Here is a 19,545-nt window from a genome sequence, read left to right as displayed (position 1 = left end):
TTGTGATGAAGATCAGTGAGAGTGACAAGGATGAATAACAGGCATAATTATTGTTGCATGGGAAGGGATTTTGTAGGAGGATAACGTTGGTTGTTATGTGTTTGTTAACTATCTAAGCGAGAGCAACATAATATGTTGGGTGGCACGTGCCTGGGGTAGCCGTACTGGAGCCCTTAATTTAATGCCTAACACCCCTTGCTACGGCGTGGCCACATAAGGCGCCTGCCGCCCAGCAGGGCCCCCCCTGGCTCAAATCCCCTAACAACACAATAATAATTAATTACAGAATTTGGACCCTGATTTCCTCTTTGAAAATAGGTGCCCGTACAGCAATAACTGTAAAAAAACAAGACAACACAAGTAAAATCTGTAATTTGCTGTATCCCTGATACCATTCTTTTCCTTCCAACAAGGTCGTTCCATATGACTTATCATCAAACCAGGCCAAGTTGTATTTAAAAATCCACCCTCCACGGGCATATCCATGTTCTTTGTGGTAGGGACTGCCCCATCTACCACCCATCCTCTCCCATAGATCACTCTTCGCACAATTGTATTGATAGATATAGGGTGCCCATCACACCCCCTATCCATATCATGGTCGCTATCAGTATCGAGGTCATCATCGCCCATATCATCATCGCTTGTAGGATTGTCCTCCATTGATCCATCCAAACATTCCATCTTGGAATCCATATCAATATCCACACTGCCGTAGCCACTATCATCACCGGTATCACTGATATCATCACCAATATCATCATTGGTGCTGGCATCGTTGACATTGCTGGCAGGCCGCCCAGCAAAGATATCTTCTATATAGCTGTCCACAGAGCATAGGCAGATAGTTCCTTGAGTGTAACTAAAATTAAGATCTTGCTTGCGGAGTGATTGCAAACCACATGTAGTTATACAGCCACATATTGTGTTCTTTCCAAAACCATTGCATATCAGCACTGGCATCCTCTTTGAGTCCAAGTTGTCTCTCATCTCTGATATCAATTGTATGAGATTGCCTCACTGTGAGGAGGATCTCTTCTCTTCACACTGAATAATTCACAAATCCAATCAGTGTAACTAGTTCCCTTATGAGTCTCACTTGGTCACAGAACTCATTAAGAACCTTCACAATAGCAGATGTCCTGCCTTTTCTTTGCAGATAGCTTGCTAGATCTGCACTGATGTTGTCATCACTAGCAGAGGTTTCACCCCTACTTGCTTTCATCTGCTGGACTTCATACTGGAGTCTTGCAATCTCCAATCTCATGTGAGTTTCTTCACTCACATCACCACAGCCATCAGAGCCGCTCGCGTTATCCGACATCTCATTATTGCTAGCTGGGCTTTCATACTCAATATTCAATTCGTTCGATTCTTCTTGTCACACCCTTGGTTGTGCCAAGGCCCCGTGACGGCTCCACACGGCCCATCGCTTCCCCTCAGATAATCCCATCTATCCCATAACGTCACGCAGGTGTCCGAACCGGTTTCCAACCACCCTATGACATCATTCGGATGCAATAGAAGAGGATCCGATTGATGAGATATGAGAATCCTGTTTCTATACGGGGTCTGGATTCCTTCTGGCAGATCAATGCAGCGCCACTGCGGAGTTGCTTCGGCTACCCTCGCTTATAGAGTGAGGGGAGGATGGCTGCCCGTTGTCTATATAGAATAGCTAGATGCTGGCTCTCTATTCCAGGAGCCAGCGATTCGTCTTTTATCTTTTGACAATAAGATACCAGAGTTACCACTGTCCTCATACAATATTCATAGTGTGCCGAGTACCTCTGGTAGTTCAGTATTTGTATAGTATTCTACGAGTTCGCGGTTCAAGCGAGATAATCAAGCCCACCCATAAGGCTTCCCATTATATACCATCCTCCTCTGTGCCGCTGCCGAGTAGCAATCGCCTCGGCGCCGTCACATTACAATTCGAATCGCTCGACCTGGTTACACGTTTGAATCAGTCGAGCTCTATTGATCGATATGGCCCCACGCACCCGTGCTGGGACTGCACCCTCTGGGGGAGCCTCCACGTCGTCCCCTAGAGCGCGTACACCTCTACCCCGGCAGGAATCTGAGATTCCTGAACCCGCCGCTCACCTTGGCATGGGCCCTCCAGCCGCCCTGCCACCGCCGCGGCCCCTACACTCCTATGTCTACCATGGAGATAAAGGGATCAAGGTTGGAGATCCGCCGAATTACAAGGGCAAGACGCTGTCTGAATTCCACAGCTTCACGAGAGCCCTTGAACGGAAATTCCGCCTTAACCTGAGCCAGTTTAATACTCATGAGGTACGAGTCATATACGCCGCGAGCCTCCTCGAAGGCACCACTGCAACTACATGGGCGACCAAGGAAAGGGAGCTTGAGCGTAGCAATGCTGCCATGACATGGGAAGAATTCAAGAACTTCCTTCTGGACCAGATTGAAGACCACCGTAACCGCGCCTTCACAGCGGCGCAGCGGTTCAACTCACTACGTCAACGAGACGACGAGAATCCTTCCGATTTCAATGCAAGATTCGAAGAATATTGGGAGGAACTGTCTGACGATTTGAATCTATTGAAAACGCAGCTTTACCTCGCGAAGCTGACTCATAAGGTGCGGACGACGATATCGCAATATCAAAGTCCGCCCACCAATCGCACCGAGCTTGTCAACCTGGCTTCTCGAATCTATTTGAATAATCAACACCATGAGAAGAAGGGGGACAAGACTCCCTCAAAGCAACCGACAACAGGATCAAAACGGCGCCATGACGGCTCCGGTGCGGATGATGCAAAGAAGAACTCAAAGCGTTCCAGTTCTTCACTTACTGCAAAGGAACGCCAAAATAGACTGGATAACAACCTTTGTTTTAACTGCGGAATCTCAGGCCATTTTGCCAGTGATTGCCGTAAGTCGAAGAAGGGAAGGAACCGAGGAGATACCTCCTCGAAGACGACTCCCCTTCTGGCAAATGTATCCACTGAAGATAAAAAGGAAAGACCCAAGGAGGATTGACAATCCTCACGACTCCGAGTCCATGTAACCTTGAAGATGAATACCCCATGAGGGGAGGTGCCAGTGAGGTGCCTAGTCGACTCCGAGGCGGACGCTAACTTCATATCCTATTCCTTTTCACTCATGAAGGGTTGGAAAAAGATAGGTCCGCCGGGCCACGCAAAGTTTACAGATGGAACAAAATGCCACCGATTCGGCATCATTCAAACAAAGTGTGAGGCCACGGACTCTGAAGGAACCTCCAAGGGGAGCAGTCTGCTCCTCCACGCTGTCAACATCATAGATGAGGACGTCATCCTAGGTCTCCCGTGGTTGAGAGAAAACAATCCTCTCATCGACTGGGTCACTCAGGCGTGGCGGTACCGCCTCACCGACGAAGAGGCAGCTATAGAGGAACCCGAAGAGTTCCATCGGAAGAATCTCGAGGATAAGATTGAGTCGATATACTGTGTAGCAGGTGACTTGGACTTGGAGGCAGGCGGAGAAGCCGCCACCCTCACTGCCAGATTAGCAGTGATGTCTGCCACTGAAGGCGGACGAACGCAACGTCTCTTCACAGATTACAAGGACGTTTTTTCAGAAAAGGAAGCAGCGAAGTTTCCTGATACCAAAGTGCGACATAAGATCCATCTTGAAGAGGGCGCGACAGCGCCGTACGGACCCCTTTACAATTTGTCAGTAAAGGAATTGGACGTTCTGCGCAAATATCTTGAAGAAGCGCAGTCAAAGAACTGGATACGCCCATCGAAGAGTCCAGCGGGGGCACCTATACTATTCGTGCCCAAGAAGGACGGTAGGCTGCGCCTCTGCGTAGACTACAGGGGCCTCAATAAGGTGACGGTTAAGGATCGCTATCCACTACCATTAATTGATGAGATGATCGATCGATTATCCGGAGCAAGGGTGTTCTCGAAGATTGGCATACGGGACGCCTATCATAGAATAAGGGTTAACGAAAACGACATTTGGAAGACAGCTTTTCGTACCAAGTACGGCAATTTTGAATATCTCGTTTTGCCTTTTGGTCTTTGCAACGCTCCGGCCACCTTCCAGGCCTACATAAATGAGGCGCTGCGGGGCCTTGTCGATGTCTCCTGCATAGTATACTTGGACGACATCCTAATCTTCTCGAAAACGGAAAAAGAACATGATACCCACGTTCGGGAGGTGTTGGATCGCTTGAAGCAACACCAGCTCTATGCGAACACTGAGAAATGCTCGTTCTACACACAGGAGATTGATTTCTTAGGTTATATTGTTGGGGTTGATGGCATTTCAATGGACAGGAGCCGGGTCTCCGCCATCGAGGACTGGCCGGCGCCGCGCACGTACCGCGAGGTGCAGGTATTCCTAGGGTTCGCGAATTTCTATAGACGGTTCATCTATGCGTATTCGCGGATTGCTGCCCCCCTTACAGATTTGTTAAAGGGAAGTGTTAAAGGCAGGAAAACGGGACCGTTTATCCTTACCCAAGACGCTGTGAGGGCGTTTGAAGAATTGAAGCAAGCTTTTGCAGATGCCACGATGTTAAATCACTTCGACCCCGGCCTACCCAGTCAGTGTGAAACTGATGCATCTGGGAATGGTGTCTGCGGAATCTTTTCGCAGTTGACACCGGAGACTTTCCAACGTTGGAAGGATCGGGGGTTAATAACCTCTGGAGATACAGGCAATGGAATGCCTGTAGGAGAAGGCTTTTTCACAGAACCTACAAGGCGCCGTGAATGGAGACCAGTGGCCTTCTTCTCCAAGAAGCTATCGCTCACGCAAAGAAGGTATGATACTCATGATCAAGAGATGTTGGCAATAGTTGAATCCTTTAAGATTTGGCGACACTACCTTCAAGGTTGCAAGTATCCGGTGCAAGTTCTCACCGACCATGCAAATTTGCGTTACTTCTTGACAACAAAGAGCTTGACAGGACGTCAAGCCAGGTGGGCGGAGCTGCTTTCGGAGTATGATTTCTTTATCCGATACCGTCCAGGTCGGCTTAACCCCGCCGATGCGCCATCAAGGCGACCCGATTATGATATCGTTGATGGGGATGAGGATCCTACAAAGGGACCTCTACCATCACTGCAGAAGAAACTGGCTGCAGGGGGTTGGGGTTCTCTAAAGCTTGGGAACGGCGCCGGTAAGGCAGCTGCGCGACCCTATACAGGTGGAGGAGAACTCGGGTCCCCGCAGGGGACTGGCACTGAAGGTCATGAACTTCTCGTGCCACGTTTTGCTGCCATTGAATTGGCGGAAGACGAAACGGTCTACAACCTTCCAACCCAACGGCTTCTAGAATTCATTGGTGAGTTGCAGCAGGGGGACGCCTTTACTGCGGCTCGAATCCAGAAGTTGAAGGAGGAAGGATCCGGGTCGAACTTGGAAGGGGCAAGCCCTGAGCGGGGCGGTGCCGCCGAGGAACCAAGTCGCTGGCAACTAGGGGAATGTGGACTCCTACTGCTAAATGGTTCAGTCTTTGTCCCTCGTAGCAGGGCGGTGCGCCAGGAGTTATTGAGGATTCATCACGATGATCCCCATGCTGGGCACTTCGGATTAGAGAAGACTGAAGAGCTCCTGAGACGTAAGTACGTTTGGGACAAGCTTCGGACAGATGTCAAGGAGTATGTTGAAACTTGTGATGTCTGCCAGAGGATAAAGGTTCCGCGGCACAAGCAATATGGCGAGTTGGCGCCACTGCCTGTTCCAAAGGGCCCATGGCAGGATCTATCGATGGATTTCATAGTTGACCTGCCGAAGTCGACAAGAGTCAAGGGATATGACTCAATTCTAGTTATTGTCGACCGCTTCACGAAGATGGCCAAATATATCCCTACCCACAAGAAGGTTAAAAGCCCCTGAATTGGCTGACCTGTTTTTAGATGCCATCATTCGTGATCACGGTTCTCCGAAATCGTTAGTGTCAGACCGAGGATCCCTTTTCACCAGTAAATACTGGTCGGCCTTTTGCTATCACCTTACGATAAGGCGCCTCCTCAGCACCGCGTTCCATCCTCAGACAGATGGCCAGACTGAACGTCAGAATCAGACATTAGAACACCATCTTCGGGCGTTCTGTTCATATCATCAGAATGACTGGCCTAGACACCTTCCGACCGCCGAATTCGCATATAACAATGCAAAGAATGCAACCTTAAAAGTGTCCCCCTTTTATGCTTGTTATGGGTATAATCCTTCATTACCTAGTGACGTCGCGGACGACGTCCTAAAGGGGGGGATAGACAGTCGGAATGTCGAACGGGATCGTGGGACAGAGTACCCCTCGGTGCCAGAAGTAAAAGCTAGATTGGAGCTTCTGGATAGAATCCACGGGGAGGCGGCGAAAAGCATCCGCCGCGCCCAGGAGCGACAGGCGGAATACTATAATCGAAAACACCTTCCAATGAAGTTCTCAATAGGGGATCAAGTGTTACTTTCAGCAAAGAACATCAAGACGACGAGACCGTGCAAGAAGCTCAGTGAGCGATGGTTGGGACCTTTCCCGATAATAAGGGTAGTGGGTAAGCAGGCATATGAGTTGAAACTAACCTCAGGATTCAAATCTATCCATCCTGTCTTCCACATTTCCTATTTGGAACCCTATAAGCAACGACCCGGGGCGGAGCCGCCTCGGCCGGATGGCGTCGAGATTGAGGGTAATACCGAATATCTTGTAGAAGGAATATTGGACAAACGAATGCACTACAACAAAGTTCAATACCTTGTCAAATGGGAAGGTTATCCATCATCCGAGAACTCATGGGAACCGCTTGAGCATTTAGAGAATGCCGAGGAAGAGATCGCAAAATATGAGGTGGCTAGTAGAGACCGCCCCGCTGCACGTCGGAGGTGTGGTTAGGCAAGAGCTGCTGCTTGAGACTTCTTCTTTTTCCCAAAGGGTTTTTTAGAGATGATCTCGCGGTGGTGAGCCGGTGCCTCGAAGACGCTGTAACACTCTTCTCCTATTTTTCCCTAGGGGTTTTTAGGAGTTTAATGAGGTTACGCAGCTCAAAGATCTCAGAGCGGTAGGAAGGAAAAAAGGGATATGAAGAACCAACAATTAATGCAATTTTATTTGGCCTGAGGGTCGCTATTATTCTATAAGGGCCGAAGCCCACGAAGATCGAAGAAAACACCTGAAGGCCTCATTCTTCCACCACCTCACCCCCACCGAACTCCTCCTCCACCGACGGAGTCCCTGGCACCGGCACCTTTGCCTGCCGTGGAGTTAGCGCTGCGGCGCCGCAGGGGGGTGTAGGAAAGTACAACAAAGTGTCAACTTACCAATTTGCAAAGCACCTCAGTCACCTGCTCCAATTGGAGCGAGATCCTCTCCAACAAACGATTTGTCTCCGTGGCGCTTCCAACGGCGGCGCCGGCCGACCCCTTCTTCTTAGGGCCGGCCATTCTGAAGTGTTTTTCCACCTCGGAGACCCACGCTTTCGCCTCCTTCTCCAGACGGGCCTTGGGAACCTCCCCAGAACGGACGGAATCCGCCAACGCCTGGAGATCCACAACTTTGGCCCTGTACTGCTTTGGCACCTATACGCCTTGTCAGAACCGGCACGGCGCCGTTACAGAAGGAGCAGTACGTACAGGAAGGCAGGTGTCGTTGTTTTTCACGCAACGGAAACAGCGTGAATGGGCGGAGGGGCGGGTGCAAAGGATCCCCCCTTCTCGAAGCTGCTTGGCGCAGCGAAGGCAGGTAGCGGTGCCAGCCAGGCGCCGCACCAGGGTTTCCCCACAAGGAGAAAGCAAAGGAACCATGGAACCCTGCGGACCCGACCCACAGGCACCCTGAGCAGGGCTCGGGCGCTCTGCAGGAGGGGAACTACGGACTGGACTCATTTGAGCCGCTGTCCCCGGAACCAAGCTCTCCCTGAGGTCCTCTCCGAACGACCATGCGGGGTCATACATCGCCCTGTTGATTGGCGGGGGGGGGCGGTGTGACAGCGGCAGGGGGGGAGGAGCAGAACCCCCACAGCTGCTAGGTGTCTCCGCCTCCGCCTCCAACCTGGCCCTTTTGGCCGCGACAGAGGCCGCAGCTGCACCACGTAGACGTTTTTTACCCACTAGAAAACATCAGAATAAGCCCCCTTACTGTCTTCCAAGGACGACGTTCCCATGCACTCACTATTGCAGACCAGGGGGGGGGAGAAAAAGAAGGACTGGGCATTCAGCAGAAGAATCACGTCCAAAAAGACTCACCCATTCCTTTATGCCGCGCAACGCGCGCGCTGCCAAAGCGGTTGGCAACCGTTGCTACACAACAAAGATAATTCCCAATCCGGTAATCTTGAGGCATCGGGACTATGCCTTTAAAGGGGAGGGCATTGTCACACCCTTGGTTGTGCCAAGGCCCCGTGACGGCTCCACACGGCCCATCGCTTCCCCTCGGATAATCCCATCTATCCCATAACGTCACGCAGGTGTCCGAACCGGTTTCCAACCACCCTATGACATCATTCGGATGCAATAGAAGAGGATCCGATTGATGAGATATGAGAATCCTGTTTCTATACGGGGTCTGGATTCCTTCTGGCAGATCAATGCAGCGCCACTGCGGAGTTGCTTCGGCTACCCTCGCTTATAGAGTGAGGGGAGGATGGCTGCCCGTTGTCTATATAGAATAGCTAGATGCTGGCTCTCTATTCCAGGAGCCAGCGATTCGTCTTTTATCTTTTGACAATAAGATACCAGAGTTACCACTGTCCTCATACAATATTCATAGTGTGCCGAGTACCTCTGGTAGTTCAGTATTTGTATAGTATTCTACGAGTTCGCGGTTCAAGCGAGATAATCAAGCCCACCCATAAGGCTTCCCATTATATACCATCCTCCTCTGTGCCGCTGCCGAGTAGCAATCGCCTCGGCGCCGTCACATTACACTTCTTCGAATGTTCCGTGCGGTTCTAACGCCCCGGGGGCTATCCTCTTTCTGTTGGTTGCAGGTGTTGACAGACCTGTGTTCAGTCCTTCTTGTTGTGCCTCTAGTGTTTGAGGGCTTCTTCTTCTACACGTTATCACGTAGTCCTTTGTTAAATCAGGTGCTCCACCCGATCTCAAATTAACCATCAGGTTCAATTAATATAAAAAAACGTCTGTCAATATGCCCTGCAACACCCACTGTTCTACTGCCTCACAAGTTTGTAAAAGAACTTCAATTACTCTATGTCTTCATCTACTCAAACTATCTGTTCTGAATGTTCTGAATAATGATGAGAATAAGGATAAGAAAGAGAAGAAGAAAAAGAAGAAAGAGAAAACACAATCAGAAAATTTTCAATTTCTACAAACATCTATTTTTAAATCTGAAATCTCATTCAGATTGTATGAATGAGTGATTATCAATGAAATAAAGAAGTCTATAAAGATCAAGTTATGAAATATTACAATAAATGATATGATTGTCAGCTTCTATCATACTCAATATACTGCAAAAAGAATAGTTGAAGAGTATGTTATGAAGTAAAATTGTAAGAAAATAGAAATTGTAAATTGTATAACAATCATCTCATCAAATAAATGTAGATCTCTAATCAAAATCACTTTTGAGCAAAACACTCTTTTAAAAAAGTTATATGAAAAAAAGATAAATGGATTTAACATTGAAATTATCATTTTTTTTAATTTTTTTAATATTTTAATTTTATTCTTAAATATCTCTGTAATATGCAGTTCTGCAGCTTTCATTGAAGTGTTGAATTTACAATTAACAATTCAAACATTGACATTAAAAAAAGTATTAAATGTTAAAGAAAAAGTATTTTCATTATTTATTAAATCTTTTCTCTATTATTCTGTTAAATTTTTTTGAATTCATGAAATATTTGATGATGAAAACCTGCTATTTACATGTACAAAATCCACAGCTACTAATCAACAGCTGAAAAAAATTCAAAATCAACAATCAAATAAATGTGATTTTTTACAAATTAAATGTGAGATAACTGCTCACTGTGTAAGAAACCCGCATTAAAATATCCGTACTAGGCTGGAAGTGGTAATTACTTTAAAGATATGACATCACTGAACTTAACATCATCAATATCATATCAAATTTGAAATCAAGACATTATTATGTCATTTGCATCATACTATATCATAACAAGTTCAATCTGTTTATAATACTGTGTATATATAATTAACAGCTGGCTCAATCTTCTAAAGATCAATAAATCATTCTATTATAATCTGATCTTTACATTTTACATTCTTGATATCTAATTATTGAATCTGAATTTTCTTTTATATATCATTATATTATCTTCTAAAGCTTAATCCTTGTAGATATGACGGGTTAGCATCTATTAATAGTTAACTTACGCAACCAACTCCTTCTGCCTCACGCTCCGCGCTCGCGTAGTTCTAACGATTCTTCCGCGTAACCCTCAATGTTCTTCCGCTCCATGCTCCACTGTGGGGCGGCTTCTGATATTCTTCCGCCCTGATCTCCCCTCTATAAAAACCCCATTCGTACGACCTTTCCTTCTGATCTCTTTTCTCTTTCTTTCCTTAATCAATTCGTAATCTGTATTTAGGATAGTGCTAAATCGTTAATCGATGTACGCTGGTTACAGTAGAGTTTTAAAAATCTCTTGTAATATAAACAGTTAATTTCAACTCTGCTGTTTATAGTTTAATCTGCTCTATCTTTTATTTTTATAAGAACTGAGCATCTTGATCATCATGTCTGAAGCTGAACAATATTCAAATACTTTTCAATTAATGATTATTGAATCAGCATCTGCAATATTTATCTCAATAAATCAGTAGAAAATTTGACTCACTGACTCATCTGTCTATTATGATACTAATCTACATGAATACAATATATTTATACAAGGTCTCAAACAGATATATAAATTGAACTCAATTCAATATGAGACTGATGAAATTAAGATTGTTTACACTTTGAATTGACTATAGAAAACCATTGAAACTACTTGAGTTATTAAAAAAAGAGAGCTCAAAAGATTAGAGCAATTTTTTCCATGAAAGAACTTTAAAAAATTTTTGTATAACAATTTGAAAGACATATACAACTGTGACTTTACAGCAGTGATTCATTTTGAAGAATTGAAGCTTCCATTCAATCAATCAGTGTAGCAATTTGCATTCGGATTTAATGAGATTTATGATGATTTAACAATCAATATAAAAAAATTATTTACTTAGCTATTCTTTATTAAATTGTCAACTACAATACAGAATCAAATTCAAACTCATCATAATTCTTCTATTAATTAAACTGAATTAATTACATTAATTGTTTGAATTCAAACTGTTTGCAAGAGCTGTGTCAAAAGGAGTAACAACAAGCAAGAATTTTTTTACAGAATAAAGAAATGATAATAAATGTGAAATTAAATGATTTTTTAACACTTCTTCTGAAAAAATTCAATGAAATTTAACCTCAACTGAAAAATTTATTATAGAAAAACATTAATATTATATGAATAACAATCTTTTTTTATTCTGTGAAAAGACAGATCATATTCTTAAAAAGTGTATTAAAAAAGAAAAATGAATTTAAATCATTAAAAAATTGAAATCAACATTTGTAATAGCTCATATCACTGAAACTCAAAAGAATGAGAAGTGATTAGATGATAGATTTTATATGTATATCATTATTCAATTAAACATTTCTAATGATTCTGAACTGATTTGATGTCTAATAAATTCAGAAGCAGTTTTTAATTATATCTTTTATATTTATACTATTTTTAAAAAATGGAAATGAATTGAACCATCATCTCAAGTGCAATATTCTAATGAATGATTAGGCTATTGATATGATAGTGTTAATGCTACTTATCAAGCCACTGATAGACTAGATGAAATTTGAGAAAGCAAACTTAGTTTTCATTTTATTAATCTAGCAAATGAAGATCTATATCTAGATTTTTTATAATTAAAAACAGTTAATTCTTTAATTGATTGAAACATGTTATCATAATGATGTTGAATTGAAGATATTAAGATTGAAATAACTAAATCAGAAGAATTTATTCACCCTATAAAGAAAACATTTATAACATCAATTTACTTTTAAGATGGAAATATTAAATCTTTCTTGAAATGATTATATTTTATTGATAAAACTATTTTATCTTCAAATCTGCAAAATCTCTTAACTGAATTTAAAAATATCTTTTCTATTAAGCAGCAGTGAAGTTAGATGAGAACCTCATCATATTGCATCATATATGATTACAACATAAAAAGAAACCACTTTATTAATCTTTATACAATTTATTTATAATAGAATTAGATGCTTTATGTAAATATCTAAAAAAAATGTTATCACAATAATGAATATATTATATAAAAAGTTTTGCTGCTATATTTATTGTATTTGCAAAGAAAAAAAATGAAACTCTACATCTTTGTGTAGATTAATGAAGTTTTAACAAGATCACTATAAAGGATTGATATTCAATTTCTTGCATTGAAGAGATGTTAAATTGATTATAGAATACTGTCATCTTCTCTAAAATAAATTTTCAAAATACTTACTATCATATATGAATAGCAAAAGAAAATGATTGAAAAATAGTATTTCAAATTCAATATGACAGCTATGAATTTTATATTATGCTTATAAGGCTCTGTAACACCTTTGTTATATTTTAATTTTATATCAATAAAATGCTGAAAGATCTAGTTGATATCTATTGTATCATTTATTTCAATAACATTCTTATCTACTTTCAAAATACTGAAGATCATACAAAACATCTTTAATTAGTTTTCGGATGTTTATGAAAATATCAACTCTATATTAAAAAAAGCAAATGCATCTTTTTCATCATTGAGATTGAATTTTTTAACTATATTGTATCATCTACTGATATAATCATAAATCGAAGCTGAGTTGAAATCATTCTAAATTAGTCAATATATAAAAGCATCTGAAATATTCAAGTTTTCATAGAATTTGCAAACTTTTATCAAAGATTCATATATGCTTTCTCACAGATAGCCACACCTCTTATAAATCTTTTTCAAAATATTAATGATAAGTAAATTAAGTTATTATTATTATTATTATTATTCTTCTACTATAGATATATGCAGTCAGTGACTATGACATCTACCTGAAATACTCTAGGATTTTTTAACTTAAGGATAAGCTAATATACAAAGTCAATTTAATACATGCAATAGCAGAATTCCAGCCCAGAATCAAACAACTATTCAAACTATTTAATTTAAGAGAGAATGTCAAAAGAATGACAATAGATCAATACATTCAATTTAAAACAAATGAAATAAAGAGTATAAAAAACAGCAGCTGTTAAAAGAAAAGAAAGCATTCACAAATCAAACTTTTCAAAACAAGCCAAAATCAAAAATAATCAAAATGAAATAAATTTGATAGTAAAAGTAACAAAATAAAAATAAAAATAAAAACAAAAATTAAAGCAAATACATAGAAATAAAAGAAAAAAAGAAAAATAAAAATTGAATTTATTATCAGATTAAACTATTCAATTGAAATCTTATAGTAATATTTGATTCTTTCAAATATTCAATCAAGAATTCATTTTCAGTTTTTGTATTGAATAAAAGAGTTTAAGCAATTTAAAGCTGATGTGTTAATTCAGAAAATTATCTTTATAACATCATCTCAGTTCTGTTTTTCTGCTTCTAGATCTTGCTATCAAAGTCAAGCAGCTAGTTTACTAAGAGAGTATTTCTCTGATAGTTTTTATTCAACCACTGCATTATGCACATTTGCAGTGTAGAATTTAAGAATAGAATATTTAATTGATGAAAAACTTCTTCAAAAATACATATTTCATACATACACAATTCAATTCAAAGTTGAAACTTCAACTAAAGTGTCTTCTTCTAACTGATTATGAATATAGCATATTTGTAAAAGCAGAGAGTTTATTACAGACTCATTTTCTTTAAGCTTGACTTTTATCTTTCATTTTCAAATTAGATAGATTGAGAGCTTTCTCATAAATTTATTGAGAAGAAGAAGGTGTTTTTTTCTTTTGTATACAAAGAATATTGACACTTGCACAGTTTCTGATGTATTCATATTCAAATGATTCAATTGTTATTGAAACTTTATCATTTACAAAAATTGCTGTTGAAGAAAGTTACAGAGCTCAGTAGTATTTTCTGTGAAGTTTCAATTCTCATTCATAAAGAAGTGTTTGTAATTCATTTCATTTTTATATGAGATCATGATTTTTGATTCTGATAATTTAAAAATCAGAAGGTTTGATTTTTCAGAGAAGATATTTTATAAATATTCTGATCTTTTCACAGATATATAATTGTGAAATTCTTAAACATTCAGACTTTTTTGCAGCACTATCATAGTGGTGTGACTTTATAGAATTTTAAAAATTGCAGATGTTATTACAACAACACTGCTTTATAAAAACTGAGTAATTTATTTCTTACTTGAGTATCTGAATGCAATTGTAAATATAAAACACTCAGACTGACACAAATGAATCAATTTATAATATAATAAATATATTTTGATTAGCAATTTAATATTATTTTAAATACAGATTATGAATTGATTAAAAAAAGAAAGAAAAAAGAGATCAGAAGAAAAGATCATATAAAAAGGATTTTTATAAAAAGAAAATCAAAGTGAAAGAATATTAAAAGCTGTCTCACAATGAAATATGAAGTGAAATACAAAGCAGAAAAATATTAAGAATTATGTGAAAGAATTATTAAAACTATATAAATATGAAATGTGAGGTAAAAGAGGTTATATGAAAGAATTATTTAAATTATTATTATTATTATTATTCTGTTATACTCGTATGCAAGCAGTGCTTATGACGAGTCCTTGTGTAATGTTAAATACAGGTAAGAGTTGGTTATACAGAAGGAATGCTTAGTGTTAAATGATATTAAAAATATAACAAAAATATAGAAAAATTAATGAAAAATAGAATTTGATACTCATAATATAGATTTTCAATTCAGAAACAATAAATTAAATCAGATAGTAGATTCATCTGAAGATATCTACTTAGCAAGTTCACATCCCTTTATTTTAGAAGCTGAGAAGTTAGCTCCAAATGTAATGTTATCCCCTTGTGAGTTTCAAACCCACGCGCCTTGGGTCCCCACACCAAGGCGCTACCTGGTGGCCGCATTACCCATTCGGCCACCGGGGCAAAGAATTATTAAAGATTACATGAGTATGAAATACAATAACAACGATGAGTAGATGCAGAAAAGAAGTTGATTACATAAATTAATTATTAATAAATATTAATCTATCATATAATTAAATATATACAAACTCATTGAACCTTTCTGTATTATAGAACCTCTGATATATATCATAATTAAAATATTCATTAATATTTATTATTAATAAAATTGATCATTTATAAAATTGTTTATAAAATCTTCTAATATAACAAAAGAATTCTCTACTTGATCACTCATATCATCAATTTATAATATATTTATTCACAGCATTTTCATTTAAAAAAATAAGTTGATCAGATTGATATTGAGTAATTTGAATGCATCATTCAATTTGAAATTTTTCATCATATTAGATGATCACATATTCAATCTATATTAAATAAAATTGATGAATTAACAAATTTTATAAATAATAATTATAATAATTAATTACTTTCTTTCATATCAAGTTTAGTTTCTTCAATAATTTAGATATTGATCAAAAGTGAATATCAATATCAAATTCATTCTTCATAAAGCAGACAATCTCATTGTGATATGCAATTGAATATGCTTTAAAAAAGTTCTTTAAATTTAATAAAATATCAGATGTGATCTTTAACTTTATATTTTTTATTAAATGAGAACTTCTAGCAGTTTCAAAGCAGTGAATATTTCATTGAATTTGATATATGATGATCAAATGACATTCAATGATTCACACAATCTAAGCAGATATATAACCATGGTTAAAAAATGTATGATCTTATTGGTGGTAAATTCACTGAGCTGGGGGGGCATTTTGACAGATTTGATGATAAAGGTGTGTATTTTGAATAAATTGGATGATATTTGAATGATTCTAGAGATATGTGGATATTTTGGTTATTTTTGCTGTGTTTTGCTACTATTTTTCAGGGGGTGGCAGAAAATTCTGTTTTCGCAAGCTTTACGTCCGCCACAATAATGATGCGTGGAGATGTAGTTGACACGTTATTGCAGCGGTTCTGTTGCTCACAAAGTGCTTCATAACCTGTAGGAGGATAATGTTGGTTGTGTCATTGTTAACTATCTAAGCGAGAGCAACATAATATGTTGGGTGGCATGTGCCTGGGGTAGCCGTAGTAATGCCTAACAGATTTCTTCCATAATACAGATCTGTGTTCCGTATCTTGTTCTTTCACCTCGACGAATCCCCAGCGCAACGTGGGTGAAGTATCAGCCATAAAACGCGTCCAAGCGAGAGCTTACTGGAGAGGTAGATTGATTGTACAGAGTACTGTATGTACTGTACCTATGGATGTGAAAGATGAACGGTTATAATAAAGGCAAAAGCATCCGGGACAACCCTAGTACATACAAATCTTGCCTGGTTATCCCATCCATCGGAATTGGCTCCTTTCAAAGCATACTTATAGTTTCTTATTCCACGCAATTCAATTCTGTTTCTTAAAACTCGCATCTACCACTATTCTCTGCTCTTTCCTCCCCCGAAATCTTCCTCCGCGATACCCTGCTTCCACGGCCTTCAAAACACAACAAACTCTGGTTTCATAAGATCTGGCTTTAGCTCTGGCACAGCCTCTGGAGGACAGTTTTTGTTGGCTTGAAAAAATTGATTGGATTCCCATTCGTAAAACAGGTCTTGAACGTCCAATCGGGTGATGCTTGGAGTGGTGGAATTGAGTAAAATATGGATCGCGTGTATTGAATGGAGAAGGAGGGGTTTGATGATATGATGCCTCTTGGTTTGGTAGATGAATAATATACTCAGTTGCTTATATATGTGACTGCTCCGCAATTCAGAGGCCGCTCGTGAAATAGAAGTACAGTATGTCCTGTCCGGCTATGACACACATATCAGCCAATTGATTGATCTCGCGTTCCATTCACGCAGATGGCACAACTCGCGTGGAATCCATCATCAATCAGCACTTTCTTTCTTTCAACAGAGTATTCAATTCCCCACCGCTTGACATTCTCTGCCGTTGTTTTTGCAGTTGCCCCACCTCTACTCGTATGAACTCACGGGATAATAATTGTTGGCGAAGTTGCTGCTTGTCAGGGGTTGGCCACTCTTGCAGGATGAGGTACACGGAGTCAGCATTGGGTTAAGGATAAACAAAACAAAGCAGCCTGCCAAGACACAAAGCTCCACACTCGCGTCCCACATCAATTCAAAGCACGCACGGCTAACCTTTGCATGTCATACCTTCTTTGGACATTGAACAGACCCCCATCACCAGACGCGCACAGTAGGAGCACGGGCGACAGAGGCCTGCAACAAATCAACTCTTTTCCTCACGGGAACAAGACGAATGTGCGACCAAATCCTCCGTAATTAGACTGACTGTCTAGGACTCGGATGCACGTATCTCAACCACTGTGGCTATGACTTAGGGTTGGCCTCTTAACGCAGTGAAGTCACCTTAACAGAATCTTGAAATCAGAAAGTTTTTTTCCGGTTACCACTATACCCCTTCTGTTGGTTCGTCCTGTCCTCCCTTTATTGCTTTTGGTCTCCAGGTATCTGCTTCATAGCGGACACACAAAAGCTGCCCGTTGCCGGCTCTATCACTTCAGAGAGAACTATCACTCACATCACGCCGCGGGAATTGATCATTGGAGGTTTCCATTATGATAATGACTTTTCGCCCTCCGTCCCTTTTGTATGTAAGAATTCTAATTCCGGGACGATATTCGTGTTTTGGATTGTCCAACATGACATGGCTTTTTTTTTATAGTTAAGTTAGTTGATGAGCGGCAATGGAAAAGTTTGTAATTTTTTTCACTTTTTTGGCTCTTGGCCCCCTAACCAGCTATTGATTAACATACGTAGTACATAGAAAAGAGAGAGAGAGAGAGAGAGTTACAATGGCTCGAATACAATTTGCAGTTGTTCAGTTCCTTGGGTTATCGTTTTCTAAACATAGGTCATTGACGTCACTGGTTTGTAGATGGACACGTGCTGAATCAACGAGAATGTAGGTAGATAGATATTCAGAAGAGGAAAGGAGAAAATAAAAAGTAATAGAGGAGGGGGAAAAATGAAACCACGTTCGTCAAAAAAAAACAATTTTGGATTTTTTTCTTCTGTTTCTCGGGTGTTGTCGGTGTATATTTTACCTCGAAGACATTTTGTAGCGTCTGGATCGATGTACTGTATTATATATATATATATATATATATATATATATTTGCAGAACATAAGATCACGATAACTTCAACCCCAGGAAATCCACAACAATAACTACACAAAATGTTTACCTGCCATCGTAAACGAGCACCATAGAACAGCGCAATAAATATAGAACGGGGTCTCTAAATAATAATAACCTAGTCAGAGGGATTTACGTCCGGCTTCCAGCAAAAATCGGGTTGGGTGATTTGATTAATTATACACTTCCGCATCTCGCCACGTAATGCATCGGATTATTACCAAGCCCGTAATATATAAGTTAACTAGGGCATTTCATTTCATTCATGCCTGGGATCCCGGATTACATACGGTGCGTGTGGAAAATAGATATTGATTGAGCGGAAATGTATGCCAGCGCACTCTCAAGTCCCGTCGTCACATCATCAACGCAGGAATGGAACTACGATAAGGACGCCTGTGGATGGCAACGGCCGGAGAGTCAATGATTTACGCTAGAGGACAGGACTGTAAGTAAAAGGGGAGGGGAAAATATATACGCGTGGATTGTACGGTTGAAACGAGCATACTCTCGCCATGAAGATTACGAGTTGAAGAAGCATATATTCGTGAGAAGCAGCTCAGAGCCGCAATTTCATTGTAATCCTGTTCCCAAGCATCGCCAGCAGTCATAACGTCGATGGACGACGAGGAAACGGATTTTCAAATGATGGAGGGAAAACACTTGGGTTGTATGATACAAGCAGCATGACTCCATCGACCACCGACCCGCCCAGATAAAACAAGAGATAACAGGGCATGAAAAACAAAATAATTAGAAACCTGACGAATAAACCCATGAATAACCGCAATAATGAAAAAAACGTAACACCACGAAAGCCAATATCGTAGATAAGGGAAGGCGGATCGTTAAAGGAAGAGGTATATGAAGATGTGTAATTTTATGCAAGGTTTAACCACCGAAACCGTAGAGAGTACCTGAGGAGAGATATGTCAGAAAGACGCGTCGAAACGAGACCAACTGGTGGTCCAAGGCGCTATGGAAGAGGATGGGTGTATCAAACTTACGTCCTTGTCTCTTGAGGGCATAGACAACATCCAGCGATGTGACGGTCTTTCGCTTGGCGTGCTCAGTATATGTGACGGCATCGCGGATGACACCTTCGAGGAAGGATTTAAGGGACACCACGGGTCTCTTCGTA

General features: G+C 40.2%; 5 protein-coding genes across 5 annotated transcripts in view; 2 read left to right on the top strand and 3 right to left on the bottom strand.

Annotated features, from left to right (window-relative positions):
* Positions 1–178: 178 nt before the first annotated feature.
* On the bottom strand, positions 179–1,324 carry HCAG_06706 (predicted protein; the record flags this gene model as incomplete). The annotated part of the gene is made up of 3 exons (XM_001539051.1): positions 179–258; positions 441–930; positions 1,100–1,324. 3 exons carry the CDS (start codon positions 1,322–1,324, stop codon positions 179–181), a joined length of 795 nt encoding a protein of 264 aa, XP_001539101.1.
* A 665-nt stretch (positions 1,325–1,989) lies between these two features.
* On the top strand, positions 1,990–5,862 carry HCAG_06705 (hypothetical protein; the record flags this gene model as incomplete). Its single annotated transcript, XM_001539050.1, has 3 exons — positions 1,990–2,902; positions 3,155–5,584; positions 5,615–5,862. The coding sequence occupies 3 exons, from the start codon at positions 1,990–1,992 to the stop codon at positions 5,860–5,862; spliced, it is 3,591 nt and encodes a 1,196-aa protein (XP_001539100.1).
* A 1,283-nt stretch (positions 5,863–7,145) lies between these two features.
* On the bottom strand, positions 7,146–8,826 carry HCAG_06704 (predicted protein; the record flags this gene model as incomplete). Its single annotated transcript, XM_001539049.1, has 5 exons — positions 7,146–7,217; positions 7,285–7,542; positions 7,597–8,072; positions 8,209–8,454; positions 8,811–8,826. The coding sequence occupies 5 exons, from the start codon at positions 8,824–8,826 to the stop codon at positions 7,146–7,148; spliced, it is 1,068 nt and encodes a 355-aa protein (XP_001539099.1).
* Positions 8,827–15,942: 7,116 nt separating this feature from the next.
* Positions 15,943–17,005, top strand: HCAG_06703 (predicted protein; the record flags this gene model as incomplete). Its single annotated transcript, XM_001539048.1, has 4 exons — positions 15,943–16,009; positions 16,343–16,467; positions 16,829–16,872; positions 16,993–17,005. The coding sequence occupies 4 exons, from the start codon at positions 15,943–15,945 to the stop codon at positions 17,003–17,005; spliced, it is 249 nt and encodes an 82-aa protein (XP_001539098.1).
* Positions 17,006–19,295: 2,290 nt separating this feature from the next.
* HCAG_06702 (hypothetical protein) overlaps positions 19,296–19,545 on the bottom strand; it is a gene marked incomplete at both ends in the record, with an annotated part of 496 nt that continues 246 nt past the window's right edge. The window contains 2 exons of the mRNA XM_001539047.1: positions 19,296–19,321; positions 19,412–19,504. Coding sequence (XP_001539097.1) covers positions 19,296–19,321; positions 19,412–19,504 — 119 coding nt within the window. The remainder of the gene's footprint in view (positions 19,322–19,411; positions 19,505–19,545) is intronic.

This window comes from Histoplasma capsulatum, genomic scaffold, assembly GCF_000149585.1.
Source record: "Histoplasma capsulatum NAm1 scaffold_6 genomic scaffold, whole genome shotgun sequence".
In the NCBI taxonomy this organism is placed as follows: domain Eukaryota; kingdom Fungi; phylum Ascomycota; class Eurotiomycetes; order Onygenales; family Ajellomycetaceae; genus Histoplasma; species Histoplasma mississippiense.
The sequence above is the reverse complement of the archived record's forward strand: the minus strand, read 5'-3'. Positions and strand labels throughout refer to the sequence as shown.